The sequence below is a fragment of the Accipiter gentilis genome, chromosome 3, assembly GCF_929443795.1.
Source record: "Accipiter gentilis chromosome 3, bAccGen1.1, whole genome shotgun sequence".
NCBI lineage: Eukaryota > Metazoa > Chordata > Aves > Accipitriformes > Accipitridae > Astur > Astur gentilis.
The window spans coordinates 1521032-1536485 of NC_064882.1; the positions used below are offsets into that span (position 1 = coordinate 1521032).

General features: G+C 39.5%; 1 protein-coding gene across 1 annotated transcript in view; it reads right to left on the minus strand.

The window, feature by feature from the left end:
- Positions 1–6493: 6493 nt before the first annotated feature.
- GALNTL6 (polypeptide N-acetylgalactosaminyltransferase like 6) overlaps positions 6494–15454 on the minus strand; it is a 505186-nt gene continuing 496225 nt past the window's right edge. The window contains exons 11-12 of the mRNA XM_049834367.1: positions 13305–13454; positions 6494–7246 (exon numbers count right to left, since the gene is read on the minus strand). Coding sequence (XP_049690324.1) covers positions 7079–7246; positions 13305–13454 — 318 coding nt within the window. The 3' untranslated portion in view covers positions 6494–7078. The remainder of the gene's footprint in view (positions 7247–13304; positions 13455–15454) is intronic.

Here is a 15454-nt window from a genome sequence, read left to right on the forward strand (position 1 = left end):
AGGGATCTGCAACAGCAGAAACACCTCTCGGCACAAACCAGAAAGGAGGGAAGAGAGAGGACCAGCATCTGGCAGAATCCTGCAGATGGGGAGCCAGCAGAAGGGAAGAAACACCAAGCAGGAAAAAGGATAAAGAAAATAACCAAAATGGATAAGAAGAGGTGAATGCTGCAAGGAGTCATGAAAACAGAGCCACACTGTTCTTTTTTAAGAGCTGTACGTGATATCTGAAGAGAAACATGGGTCGTCTTGATCCACATACGGAGTAGGCAGAGCTACTTTGTACTGATCTGGGTTGACATTTCCTGGAAAATTTAGCTAAACACTCTTCCTCTTTCAAGAAAGCCTGAGATGCAGAGAAATATTAATCTGAGGTAAAACAGTGACCATAGTGTTCTGCTTCTATACACTATCCACAAAGTATCCTCAGGAATGCACATACATACCTTGGAAAACTCAGCACTGGCTTGGTGTCCAGCAAAGCTTTGCTCTAGTTGCACTCACGTATTTTGTGATCAATACATTTCAGATGATGCAGTTCTCTTTATTCTAAATTTAAGTAAGTCCTTTGTAGAAGGCGGTGGAACTGATTGGCTCTCAATTCCTGAATATTTGTGATGGAAATAAACATGCAAGCTCTGGTGTGAAGAGGTATCCAAAATTATCGGTGGCTGACCTTTGCAGGTCATACTCCCTTCGTATCCAGAATTAAACCCGATTCCTGCTTCTTCCCTTTTACCACCTATTTCCTCCTTCCTTTCTCAATTAAACTGCCAACTCCTAATCTCACCATTTGGCCTTTCACCTCCTCGCAAGCTCATGATTCCTGATCTTCTTAATCTAGGATCATTACCATCAATCACTCCTTTAGGCAAGTGAAACTTTTTTTTTTCATGGAGAGATGCCAGAGGCCTACAGATCTTTCAGGCTGATAATATTGTTTTAGTTCTGGTGCCAAGTCGGGGTTTTTCACTAAACTGTGCCTAGTGGTGTTTTGTGCCAATTAGATGCTCCACACTGATCAACAGAAATTTGCTTGGGCTGTGATTCCTTCCAGCTTTCTTCATTTACTGGGAGAGGTGAAGGATTAACTTAATTAAATCAACTAATACTTTGACAAAGCATTAGGGATACTGCCAGGGTTAATGAGGGCTAAGGTTAAAGAGGACCAAGTTCTCCTTTCCTATGTCTTAATGTCTTTTAGATAGTACCGCTTACCAGACTTGCCTTATTACAACCCCCCTCACGTCCCTTACGCTGTCCGTGATATCCATCTCAACGGTCTATTCATCTGCTTCTCTAAAATGGCTCATTGTGACTTTTTCTACATTTTCTGCTGAGTACGAGCTTTCCTGCCGGCCCTCCTTCTCATTCATATATTCTGTGAAGCTGGGCATCAATCACAGTGGCCACACAAAAGAAACAAACTTCTCTTTGTGGATAATTAACCTGCTTGACAGTGCTGTGGACGTGACACCTTCAGGTAACCACAAATTCTTATTGTTTTAACCCATGTCCTCTTTGTTCCCGTTGTCTGCGTTGTTTTCATAAGGGCCATTGAAGCACCTACCGCACTACCAGGTCCTGTAAAAAAGACAAAAATACTAAGATATTGGGAACCTTATAAATAGCTAAGACTCTTAAGGCATACCAGACTCCAATGTTTGAATGCAATTTTTTCAGGAACTGTTCCTAGAAAGTAATTTTTTTTTCTCTGGCACCATGCTGTCCATCTACTGTGCCAAATGATGGCACATAATTTTCAGAAGTCCTGCCTCAGGAGTAGTACCACTGATATTAATGATACACGGAAAGAATAGAAAGCCACCTAACAAAGCAAATGTATTTTCTGAATGCTGCTGAAGCTTTGGAAATGGGATGCATTTTTCTGATCATCTCTAGCTAAACTTTCTCCTTGTTTGTTTTTACACAAGTTTCTTAGATAATTTTAGAGTTTTTTTTCCCCACTGTTTAGATTTTCTTCAGTCCAGTTCATTCAGAATTATAACAAGGAGATATGAGATGACAGGAGACCTCACAACAGATTTATGTATTACACATGGTTAAAAAAACTCCCTGTCAGCAACTAACTATACAAATTCACTAAAATTTGGTATTTTTTCAAGAGTAAAAATCTTAAACAGAAAGCACTATACACTAACGATTTACTAAACTACATTACTTATTAATCTAAGTTTTTCCAGTCAATGGATACTATTTTAAAACAAGAAGTTTTGCAAAAATCTCTTGGTACACTAGACATAATAGCTTGGTATTTTTCCTTGGGTTCTTTTGTTACCTTTTGGCTTATACTTCCTAATTTTTTGAAGGTCTTTCAAAACTTTCAGACAGGACAAGATCCTCAAAATGTTAGGTAAAAGCACTCTTGGACCCTTGTGCTCTTTCTAAGAGGATATATGGAACAGATTTTGAAGAGGGTTAAACAAATTAATTAATGAACTTTATAATACTAATACCAGCTATAAAAAACCCACTTCTGATCACCTTTTTTCTTTTCAAGAGTTTTGAAATGGTTTCCCTTAGAACCTCGATGGATTAAAAACCAAAAATAAACCCATTATCATATTCTTTTTTAATGTACATCTTGTGCTCTCTTGAAAACAGCATTAAAGATTGATGCTCTTTAAAGAGAAAATGGATACGCCCCTGGTGCCAGCCGCATCGAAAGCCTCCCAATACTGCCTTCCTAAAGTGCTCCATCCCCAATCTGCCTGCGTAGGTTAAAAGTGTCACACTCCCTCAGTCCCCTGCAGAAGTTATCAGTAAAAATGCAAATTAATTCTGATTATGATGACTTTTTTTTTTTTTAACAAAGGTGACATCCACTCTTACAGAGGTTCAACCCATCAAATCAATTTGGTTAAGCTATTTATATATGTTTCTTCTATGATCTCTGTGGCATCCAATTTCACTGAGTTCATGGAGACACTGATGCCTGGTAAATTGCCAGTAATCAAAGGTTGTTAGGTGCTTGTCAGCTTCCTTTCAAGCTTAGTCTATCTTTATCATGAGGAAGACCTAGTTCAGCAGCTACAGACCATTTATTCGTAAACTTGTAACACCCAGGAAGTATGCATTATATCATTAAAATATCCATACTGTTGCAGAAACATTTGTTCTAAAGCCACCTCATTTTTCTGAAATAAACTGTGCCCAAAGTGAAGTCTTGTCATGCCCCTGCAACAAGGCTGCTCTCCAACATGTGAAATGCTTTGTTTCCCTGCTCCTCCACTCTCGTTTAAGCCCTCTCCTCCAAGGCTTCTGTTTAGTTTAGATTCTGGAAGAGATGCAGGGAAACACATGTGATTTTAGAGTTTTAGTTGCACTTGGTGTTTATTCCAGTTTTTCCAGTTGCTCTCTCCTGTAGTAGTAGTTTGCTGGCCACAAAAAAAAAAAAAAAAAAAAAAAAAGTCAGATAACCTTAAATGGAAAAAGTTTAGGGTAGGTGCTGATGAACTCTTAAGATACAAAAATCTGCTTTTCAGGCATGTTGATTAAAGCCCTCAGTCATAAAGTAATTAATTGAAAAAACTGAAGCAAGTCTTCAGTTGGGCCAGATTAATATAGCTCCACTGAAATGATGAGCTCCCATCAGTTAATGCTACCTGTGCACTAGATTCAAAATATGTTCAGAACTATCTGGTATTTAAAAAAAAATTCTGTGAAGAAACTTCATAGTCTTTTGAAGAAATGCATATTAAAGCCTGTCCTATCAAGTTGTTCAGATGTTTGTTGGGTGGAAAAGATACGGTTGTAGGAAGACAAAGAAATTCTGAATGTTAAATTAGTCATGAAATACTGTTATCAGTGGAAAGCTTTGGAGAATGCTGAGGACAGAATTTAACTGAGAGGTAGGGGTGATCATTTATTACTAATAAAACTTGCTGTTGAAGGAGCCCTGTGCTTAGCAAGTCATAACCATTTTGCAAATCCATCATCCCAAACGTTACAGGAGCACAGCTCTGAAGCACTGTCCTTAGGGCCACCTTCTACCCACAGGAGGAGGATTACAGTTGTCTGTGGTGAAGCTGCATGCTAGCTTTTTTTGTCTCAGTTTTTAAAAAAAGAGTCATTTGCTTAAGCTGAGAACAGTGAGATAACGGTCTTCACTATCAGTCTAATGTGTCTATCATTTTTTTCTGTGCAGTTCTGGTTATACTAAATATTTGAAAGATCAGCCCATGAAGCGAAAACAAACCTCTCTCCTTCAGCTTACCTCTTTCCACTGGTCACATATACATATGGACATATACAGACACACATATATGTGTGTGCATGTGCGTGTTTCTATGCTGCACTGTGGCAAGCTCTAACTGAACCTTCCTCAAGATACGGACCTTCATTTAACCTTTCTATTTCCAGACTGATCAACAGTTGCTCGCTGCTGACCCACAACAAACTCCAATATATTTTTATTGTATTTTGTCTATAAAACCTGAAAACATTATGTAGATAATATTTTTTCCCCCAGAACATCTGAATATTAGTTATCTGGATTGTTTTCTGACAAGGACTGCTAGAGCTTACCATTCATGTCCAGCTACGAGTGAGGGGAAGGTTTCCTTTGCCAGTGCCAAGATGCTGCGCAATATTACTCAATGAGGGTTGTAAAAGGCATAGAAGTTCTTTGCCCCAACGGCTGCCTAGTTCCCATTAGACATTTCAGAATCAGACCACTGAGATGCAGTCAGACGCTGAATGATATAACCCTACCAATCTGTGCATAACATAAACTGCTTAGCTGGTTTAGCAATTCTTCGCCTCTCTATTTTGGGCATACAGTGTTGCTTCCAGGACTTTGACAGTTTGGGGCCAGTTACAATCAGCAGCTTGAGGGCTGCATTTACATTTTAGGCAGCCATTTTCTTCTTTTTTCCAAACCCTCTTTCCTCATGTTCAGGCTGCAAATAAATGATGCTGCACCTGGGAAGGCTGACAGGCTGCAGTGGCTAGTCTGGTTCTGTGTACTGATAGCTGAACAAATCTGAAGTATCCTCATACAGTAGCCTTACTGCTTCCGTTCCTGAGTGCACCATATCTTCAAGTTAAATTTAAACAGTACCTAAACAAGCTCACTTATTTTAAAATCATAAAATGAGAAGTCTAACTCTACAGACACATTTCTTTCAGAGTATTTGAAAGATCTCTTTGCTAACTTGCAGCAATTGCTCGGTGTATGGATGCATTTCACAATTTTCCAAGTGCATGCATCCTGAGTGCTACAGGATCTCATTCCCCTCCTAAAAAGTTCCTATAACCTATAATTTTGGGTCTTACTTTACAACTACAAGGTGTTGCCATAAAACAGCACATAGTTATTGCAATCAATGCTCTTTGTGCATAAACACAGCTTAAGGAGCAATAAACAAAACACAGTCACCCTACTCCCTCAAAACAGGGTAGATTGCACATCAGTATTTTGGTTAGTCAGCCACCTCTCCAGCAATCAGAATAAGCAACTTAATTACATGTGATATTTTTGGAGCCTGAAAGCACTGGTACAGCCACCTCTTAAAGGATGTGATCTATCTGCATTTATGGTGCTTTCATCTGTAAATTCATCTCTCAAGTAAAAGCAGGCCATGTACTTACTTGCTATAAATTTATACTTGCTCTTACCTTGAAAAATCCCAAACCTATCAATTATGTTCCACACATCAGTATTAACTGATCTCTGCTGAGAAGAACCATAGGCCACCCAAACAAATTTTAGAGGCCTCTCATGCCAACAGCCTGATGGGTCTGAGGGACACCACGGGCCATAATGATCATCAGTGTGACAGAAGTCTGTCTTACCCTGAATCGTGCCTGTGCCTAAAGTACCAAAATACTGTAACATTTAACTTGTTTGCACTTCTTGTTTCCTCCGTCATGTGAGATCTACAATACCATTCACTTGCTAACTCTGGAAAGTTCATGTGATTCCCATCACAGATTTCAAAAACTCTGAAACCACCCAACTAGTTTCATGTCAATTTTTCTTTCCACTCCTATCTGTCAAGAGCACTGTAAGATCTCTGCAAGATCTTTTAAGCTGCACTGCAGGGAGTCAACACGCTTTTAGGTCATGGCAGTGTACCAACGTTAATTTGACTAACCTAGTTCAGCATGCAGTATGCAATTATTTCCTAGTCTCCTGATGTGTTTTTTTTTCCCCCAGCCTATTTTCAGTTTAATTTATATTTTGGTAAGGATTCTACCTTTAGAAAAGATAGCTAGTCCACAAGCCTTCCATTATGCTGCAGCTGCTGCTGTTATATTTGTCACTAAAAAAAAAAATCTCACCTTGTATGACAATGGGATTTGAATCACAATTGCTAAATATATCTTGTATAGAAATTTGATTGCTTTACTTTTTTTTCCTGAAGGGGGGAAATGTGATGGCAAAACCTTACAGTTTATTTCATGCTTCACTACAGTGTAATTCTAGACCCTAAGATTTCTACCATTCCTATTTTGGTAATGAGTGGAATGTAAAAGGGAGGTATTTAAAAGTAATTGCAGCAGTTCTGAGGGTTAAACCTGCTTAACCCAACCTTTTATTAAGAGAATGTCAACAGAGCATATATCTTGTCTAGGGAGTGCTGGGGCATCATTATTCTTCTACCAGCATGTTTAGTTCTAAACCCTGGGATTTCTTCAGGTTCCTGTAGCTGTCATGCACACCATATACCCATCCCAAGTTATAGTGTCTGTTCTGAGCTACTCACTACAGCAGGATTTGACCTGAGAAACTCTAGAATTTTGTTTTACTTTATTAACTTGGAGTACTTTTAAACAGTTTTTAAACAAAGTTTTTCCCTTGACCAGCAAGGGAATTTTCAGCCTGAAGTTCTCAGCAGCATCCGGTGAGGCTCTTGGCCAAGTTCTTCAGATACTGTACATCCACAAGGACAGCCTGCTGGCTCTTGCTGTGGCATTTTCTTAATCCTCAGAACAGATTTCCTGGATCTAGGAAACTTAATTCCTGACTCCTTTGACCCAGATGCTGGCAAAAACGTAGTCTGCAGTCTGTACGTAATTAGGTGTGTTCATTTTTTCTTTTTTTTTTTTCTTTCTAGGAACTGGCCTTGCTGTTAAATTTTTCTAAAACAGTCATATTAGTATGTTCAAAAATCCACTGTTGAGTTTCAGATAAAGGATCACATCTGTTCATGAAAATCTTCTTCTCTGCTGGGTTGCAATCTATGCAGCTGCTGCTTACTGGATGGAACAAAGTTTTGTCCTACAGGAATAAAAAAAAAATAGAATTAAGAAGCAAATGCCAAGTCATTGGAAGAGTTCTCATTTTATAGAACATAGATTAACACAGCCCTATCTGAAATGATTTTGTGGTCTCTGCACGCTAACCTTGTGTAATAACCACAGCTATTATTAGGAAGCTGTAGAGAATGGAGTCTTTTTTTCCCCTTGGGTTATTATCCTTCATGAAATTGGGGATTCAACAAAGAATGAGGAGACATCTTCTGGTCTTCAACTAACAACCACGTAATATAATGAAAAAATAGAATGCCTTTTAATAATCTTTGCATGTCATGTGCTTGCCTGGAGCCCATTTAAACGTCTGAACCTGAAAAGCGGAGTGTTTTTTGTTTGGATCTGTTTTTGACAGTTTCTATTGTGCTTCTGGGCAGGAGGGTCTGTAACAACCTGTCTGGAAAATGGATACTCTTCAGCTTGATGGAAGTGTTAATAATTCATTTTTAACTGAAGTGGTGTGATGGACAGACAGACACAGGACTGATGATCTCAGTTCTCACCCCATGAAATGCTGACTTTGCCTATGGCCTCAATAAGACCAGCCACTGAGATACACTCTCTCTCCTAATAAGAAGGAAATCCTAACACAGTTTTAGCTCCCTATGGAGATTTTGGGAGGATAAGCACGGATTAAGTTGCTTTAAAAAGGATATTTATTATGATTAGTTTTATTAATTTTACTTCACAAAACTAGAGTTAATTGTAAGTAACCTGACTATGAATCTTTGGTAAAGTGGAAACTACCCAGACAAGCAACTGGTATACACAGGTTGGGTAGTTTCAACCTACTTAGTTTATGTAGGCAAGTGTTTGAGAGAGACAGATGTGGGAGTGATTAGATGGTTTGAAAGTTTCCAAGGATTATACATTTACTGTATGTGTTGAAATAAATTTCAGATTACTCTTGGTAAGTCATATCCAGGCTTTTCCCCTCTATACCAAACATGCCCTGCCAGTATTTTAATACTAATCCAGGATGCGCCTGCTTGCCCAGTTTGTGTGTGTGTGTGTGGAAAGCTACTTGTCAAATTGCAATTGATTAAAAACTCAGAAAAAATGCTCTGCATGCTGAGCAACAACCATACAGAAACTTCTCTTTAACTAAAAGTACCCCACATTCAAAAAAGAAGCATGAAGACAAAAATAAATATAACACAATAAACTGATTAAGAACCAGTAGCTATTTAAAAACACTTTCGAAAAAGAAAGTGTTTTGTTTTTGTTTTTGTTTTTTTTTTTTTAAATTTAGGAAAGATGAAATTGATTGATTTTGGGGGTTGTGAAACACTGGTAAAGTACAATGCCCTTTTTTTTATATTAACATATGCAACAAAGAGCAAAGTCAAAGGCATCTCGTGCTCTGGCTGAGGGCGACGGTGTTACATCTGCCTTTCACAAGCACTGGTTTTCATCTCCAGCATCTGCCCTTCCCCCAAAACAGTGGGTAAACACATGCACTCACAAGACTGTAATTCAGAGGGATGCTGTCAAAGCCAACAGGACTAAACTGAATGGGTAGAGGCCTTTCTGTCGTGTTCTGTTTTGCTCTATGAGGTGAGCAGGTAGGATACTTCAGCTTGCAAGAAGGGGCTAACTGTACCATGTACAAAGGGCTGTCGTGTCCCTACGAGGAGGTGGGCCTGCCAGAACTCCCAGGCACCCGATGGGGTGGTGCAGGCACCCATTTGCACCTCCCCAGCTCCTCCTGCCCTTCTGTGAGAGACTGATGGAGCGGCACTGCCCAAAATCAGGACACAGTGACTGCCACGGCCACCCTGCCTGCTGTGGGACCTTGGAGGAAGGTGGCATCTGGTTTTCCTTGCATTATAGCTGGGCATGAGGGTCAGCCAAGCTATTAGGAAGCTGAAGCTGGAACACTAGAAGCTTTCATAGGATAGCTGGTACAAGAAGAAAGGAAATGGCTTCAGTACAAAAAGCGTGCTATGAAAAACACTCCAGCCTTTCCAAAGAAAGCTGGCAGTCGTTCTTCTCAGAATAATCCAGGGGATGCAATTTTTGAGTGAAGCATTGTTGGTGCTTTCTTTTAGAAAGTCTGGTTATTAGGACAGAAGAGCATCTTATAAGAACTGGGACACAGTTACCACTCTGGAAAAACTTCTGGCTGCCTTAGCTATATATAAAGGCCCATTAATTTATCATCTCAAGCTTATGCTGACCTAAGGTCAAAGCCTGCTGCTCTTACAGATTTCAGTGGCCACAGGCTCAGGACTTTAAGGGGTAACAGTTGCGTGCATCCCAGAGAACAACTTTCCAAGAGAAATATATAAATTTCTATTCACACCAATACTAGAAAACCACAAGAGCTCTTCTGGAGACACTTCTAACATCTGAAAACAGCAGAGTGATTTTGTTTTGGTTTTTTTTTTGCTTCTGGATGAAGGCAAGTCTGAAGATTATTTGCAGAAGGAGAAACTTCTTCATAAGATAATGGGCCTCAACAGTTCAGGGGGTTGGTAATGAAACACAGAGCCTTTCATTTCTTCTAGGTCACTGCTGTAACTATGGCCAAGGTCAACAGCAACTGGAAGTCATTATCAGCTGGTGGCTGCAGTAGTTTATCTGAAATTAGTTGGTAGCCCCAGCGCAGTTTCAGCAGGACAGATGTCCATATGGTAAAAGCCACCATCACAGTGACATGTCTTTGGTTGTCTGAGGAAACAATCTATGCACCTACTGTGTGAAGAGTGAACTTACTCTTACAGTTTGTCCCTGAAGCTGTCAGGAGTGTATGAGCAAAGCATGCTGTTCTGGGCACAGTTTTTGACGTTGTCAGTCTAGCGTCTATCATAATCACTAGGCTTAGGGTAGAATTATCGTACAATGAAATTGATTTTGCACAATTGTTTCTTTTTAAAGACCTACTAAATCAGCCCTCTCTTGGATACTTGTGCTCTACAAATAGCACTAATGGGACTAAGGCACATAAACTGAATCGTACTTTATCAGAACTGATGTATTACCTGTCAACACAGAATGATGCTACACTGAAAACCAGAGGTGTATTCCTTCACTGGGAGGAATGGAAATTTGTAGGCACTGTTGCTCTTTGGCTCTGGCGTGCTTAGGAAACTCAAATAGAGTTAGCAAATGGCTTTAGCTTGGGAAGCCACTGTTCTCCCAAATCTCTAATAATTTCAGGTTATTTACATTTATTTATCTAATTTCTCACATTGCTCCCATCACTGATGGGAGCCCCATTATGGTGTCAATATTTTTTTTCCTGGTATTAAAGTCACTTTCTTCTATTTCCAACCCACAGTAGTGTTTACAGTGTTACTTGGATTCATTCTACTCCATTGTTTCTTACGGGGTTTTCTTAAAGGTACACTTGTCTGTAGACCACTATTTTGGATTGGTCCTAAAAAAATTGTTTACTTAATATCACAGACTTACTAGACTTTCAAATAGTTGCTCAGATGTAGTTTAAGCAGCATGGGAATAAGAATAGTTTTTTGACACATGTTTATTAGTGGTAGTTTTGGTTTCATTCATCTGAAAACAATCCAATTTCCACAACCTGAGACTGCACTGCAATGAGAAACAAAGTGCAGGTAATGGGAATAAGCTGGAAATATTTTCAGAAGAGCACTCCTTACCCAAAGTAAAATATAAATGTATTCTAGTTGCCGCTAAAATGTTTAAGCTGTTTTTATTTGCCAGTATTCAAATACAGGTTGTTAGGGTTTCTATGCTATAAGAATATGGAGTCTTAAAACAGTGCCTGGCTTCAAACTGTACTTGCAGCACTTCGTAATCACTTCACAGCCCTAACTTCTTCTTACCAGTGGCTCAAGGATGCAAATGATCATGAGAAGAGACTCATCCTTAGAAGAATAAAAACCTCTTAACTTCTAGTTTTATAGGAACAGTATGACAGCATGGTAAGAAACACTTCATATTAAGCATATTATAAGATACTGACAAACAAGGTCATTTTTCCTAGAACGTGGGAAGAATTATTGGCAGGATGGATATGTGACCATGAGGAAGCTACAGTGTCTGTAAGTGGTGCAGAGAACAGAACAGAGTTGCTGACCTGCTCTCTGTTTTTTAAAAGGAGGCACTTCTTGATTAACCAGACTACTCTTATTTATTTAGGGTGCAATCTTAGTAGCATACCATCCTCCAGGTAAAGGGCTCTAGTACAGATACAGTTAAACCAATATAACATCCTTTTCTTGTACAGGTTTTTTTTTTCGGGGCGGGGTGGGGGGGGTGTGGGAATGCTATAAATACTATTACCAAGATGCTTTCAAAACTAAATCAGCATTTTATCATTAGGATTTTAGAGGTATAGGTGTACCACCAAAAATCTCTAATGTAAATCTGCCCTGTATCTGAGGATATAGACTATGTGAAACAATAAAAAACTACTCACTGTGTAGCCAAACTAAAACTAAGCTTAAAGAAAACCATGTATAGATAATTCTACTATTCCAATGCAGTTTCTTAATTTGAAGATTTATGCAAACTAATCAGCTTGCTGTCAGGTTGGTATTACAGTTAAGACTGTGTCAGTACTTCCATCATAACAAAATTCTGTGGTGTTTCTTGCTGAGATGGAAATGCCTGCTTTGCACTGAGAATTTTTATATGAGCCCTGTCAGCCTTCTGGAAATTAAAAATGAAGCTGTATAGAGAATTTAATAGAACTCATACTGTGTATTTTTTTCAAATATCATTTTTTTTAGTTATCTGCTGTATTCTGTCCTCATCAAAGGTGATGAGCCTTATAGAGGGCAGCTCCAGACCTGCATTTTGTCTTATGAACCAGCTACATTAAGCACCAATGAAGTGCTAAAGGTATGAAAGCTTCTTTCTTGCAGGTCGGGTAGGCAAAAAGATAAATCGGAAGGGTTTTGAAGCAAGAAGGTATTATTATGGCATTATAAAGCCAGATATGCAGCAATAGAGCCATGACAATTTATATCCTCTAAATATCTGGCCCATACATTCTAACTTTATTACAGGTAATACCTCAGTTTCAAAGGGATTACACTTCTGGAAAATCTTGCGGTAGATCTCCAATTGCAACATAAATAGGGTAAAAAAGGCACAGGCTAATAAGTAGGCACTCAAAAAACCTATTTTCAATGGTTCTGAATTAGTTTCCTACTATATGGAATTTCAAACTAGAAAGCAGTATTGAAGTTTATCTGGCAAAGACCAGTTCCTGGCACTTTGGCCTCAGCTTAAGCAAGGCGGTGGGCAAGGCACAGTGGTCAAAGAAAAGTGAAAGATGTGTGAGAGAAATCCTCAGTGCTTCAGAGAAATGTATGTCCCTATCTTGCATAGAATACAGAGTTTATTAGTGAAATCTTTAATCAAGGCAACTTGCCGATTAACCATTTAAAAAAAATAACAACAACAACTTGGTAGCATTACCAGGACTTTTTGACCTAAATGAGGCTCTGACAGTTTCTAGCTTGACCTCCTGTTTCCAGTGATCTACAGAAATGGGCTGAAACTTAGCAGATCAAAGTAGTGTCTAAGCTGCTTATCTTTAGTTTATAAACTCCTGCCTTCTTTGGGCTTACAGCAGTGCTTTTAATGTTGGGTTGGGTTTGGTGTTTTTTTTTTTTTTTTTTTGAGGGAGATTTTTCTGCCACTTGTAATCTCTAAAATGTAGTAAAATAATAATATTTAACTCATGAGCAGCATTTCTTGCTGCTGTCACATTGGATGAAAATATTTCCAACAGTGCCTCTGTTACAATGACATAAGCATCTTGAAGTGCCAGAATGGTAAAACACCTTTCAGGGAACAGATCCAACACAGACACCCTCTGAGCTGGATCAGATCCATTTTCATTTAAATTTGACCTAAATAGCTGAATGCTCAAAAGGAACATACTCTAGAGGGATTACCACAAAATTAAATTGGAATAAGACAGGGTGGATTTTAAAACAAAATTTCTCTGATGGGAAAACACAAGCCTGTGCTAAACTGAATATAGGCTCAAGACAGTCTGAACCTCTGAGACGCCCCACAGTGACTCCAACCTTCCTATAGCTCCAGTGCTGGTTTCCCTTCATCCCGTGACAGTCATACAGTGTGACAGGGCTACTGTGTGAAATGGCGTCAAAGCAGAACTTCCTGGTGTGAAGTGGCTCCCCAGGGCGGATGTCTTCTCTCCAACCGAAGGTGAAGAGCTAGAAAAACAATCAGGCAATATAATGATACATTACTAGTGAAAAACATTTAAAACCACACACAAAGCTTGATGCATGTTTCCCTACTCTGCACATCCCAGCTGCTGGTGAAATGAGATCCTGCCTGTGTACGTACGATTCAGTGATGCCAACTGCCTTAATTAAAGTGCATCAGCGACGATGTGGAATATACCCCAGGAAGGCACAATCCCTATGGCAGGGAAGAAAAAAAAAAAAATCTCTGGCAACGCAGTACTGTGGAGAGGAGAGGGGATATGCTGTATTAAAGCCTTTAGTTACCCCAGTTAAACTAGCACTCGTTTGCACCAGGACTACAGCTACCTAGGACTCAGAAAGCCTCTGTTAGTGATGTTCCTCTAGCTCTCATTTGGGTCTGAAGAAGCTGCCTAGAGAGATCTTGACATCATAGCATCTTTCCCACATTTAATGAACAGTTTCCTTCTGTTTATATGGGATACTGTTAGCATATCCTCTCTTGACTGTCTCCCCCCCCCCCCCCCCCCCCCCAAAACACACGTTAAATGATCTTCATATTTCTACTGCGAAACCTGTGAGCTACAGGCAGTTTGTTAAAGCCCTTCTTCTTGCTGCCCGAGAGGAATCATGGAGGCTCACAGTTAACAGAGGAATCCTTCTAAATTAGACACCAGCTGTCTGAAATGATGCTGTGACACTGCAGTCTTTCAATCATTAGATGAAGGTGACAGGTGTGACAGCACCGAATTTAAAAGATGCAGAGTGCATTTTCCTTTCCCATGGACCAATCCTTGCAGAACACAGGTTGCAGATTGTAAATTACTACCCAGAAGCTCTGCTGAGAGCTGTGAGGTTTCTCTTTTTTTGCCTTTGTCTTTTTGGTGTCAGTGCTATTCTTTGGCTTTCTGCATGACTTTTGATTTTCCGTAGTATAAACCGAAACATAACATTGAGAAAGTGAAGCTCTGTTTAAACAAGCAAACTTTGCTAGTGGAAACTGTTTAGCTCTGATGGTTCATGTGGAACTGCACACAGGCTCATTACCCAGAGAAGCAGCTCCCCATATTGTGCTCAGACTGCCTCCAGCACTGCAACTACTTCATCTCAGCGTCCTTATCTAGCACCCTGCTCCCTGCAGCGTGTACATTCCCTGATAGAACCAGTACCTACAAACCCAAGCTCAGTGTCATGCGGGTCTGATCCTGAATACTTCTGTTGTGGTTCCCAGGTTTTAACCCTTTCATGGTGATAGCTATCTTCTTTCCATGGTCTTCCTTAAAGATACATCTTTTTAAAATGCTGCATCTTCAATGCTGTACCATCCCTCAAATGCCACATTTGAGAGGCGTTCCTGTTTCCCTTGGCCTGCAAGCACAAAATACAAGCATATATCTGCATATTTGCCTTTTTTTTTGTTGTGTGTCTTACTGCAAGCCCTTGTGCTCTCTGTTAGCTGCTGTTGCTCCCTACTTACTTCTGTATTACAGGTTTTCTAGACAACATTTTCTTAATCTGCCCCTGTGTCTTGCTTATTTCTTCTTTCTCCCAGAGTGCATTTTACATTTATCTGCAGTAAAATGCAGTGGACAGCTTTAACTTAATTTTCAAAGCAACTTCTGCTTTTCAAAAGGTTAAAGGTTTTCAAAAGGTTTTTCCACTTTTCATCATGTTTCTTCGAAGCACCATCATTGACTCCCTACAAAGATAACTCATCATTTCACAAGCAAAGACAGAACTAAGATTTGGTACAGAAAAAAGCTACGCTTCTGTTTCTTTAGAAAGAGAGAAGTCTGAGATAATTTTCCTTTAGGGAAAAAACCAACAAAAGCCATTTTCTTTCTCTTAGCCTTTACCTTTCTACAGCCAAGTAATAAACCTAGAGTTCAAAGTGATGAATAACAAATACCTAGAGGAATGGTGTGGAACAGTGCTTCTGTGATATTCTTGCTCTCATCACTACCGCAAGAGAGAGATGCTCTTGCAGGACTTGCCTCGTCTTTCCC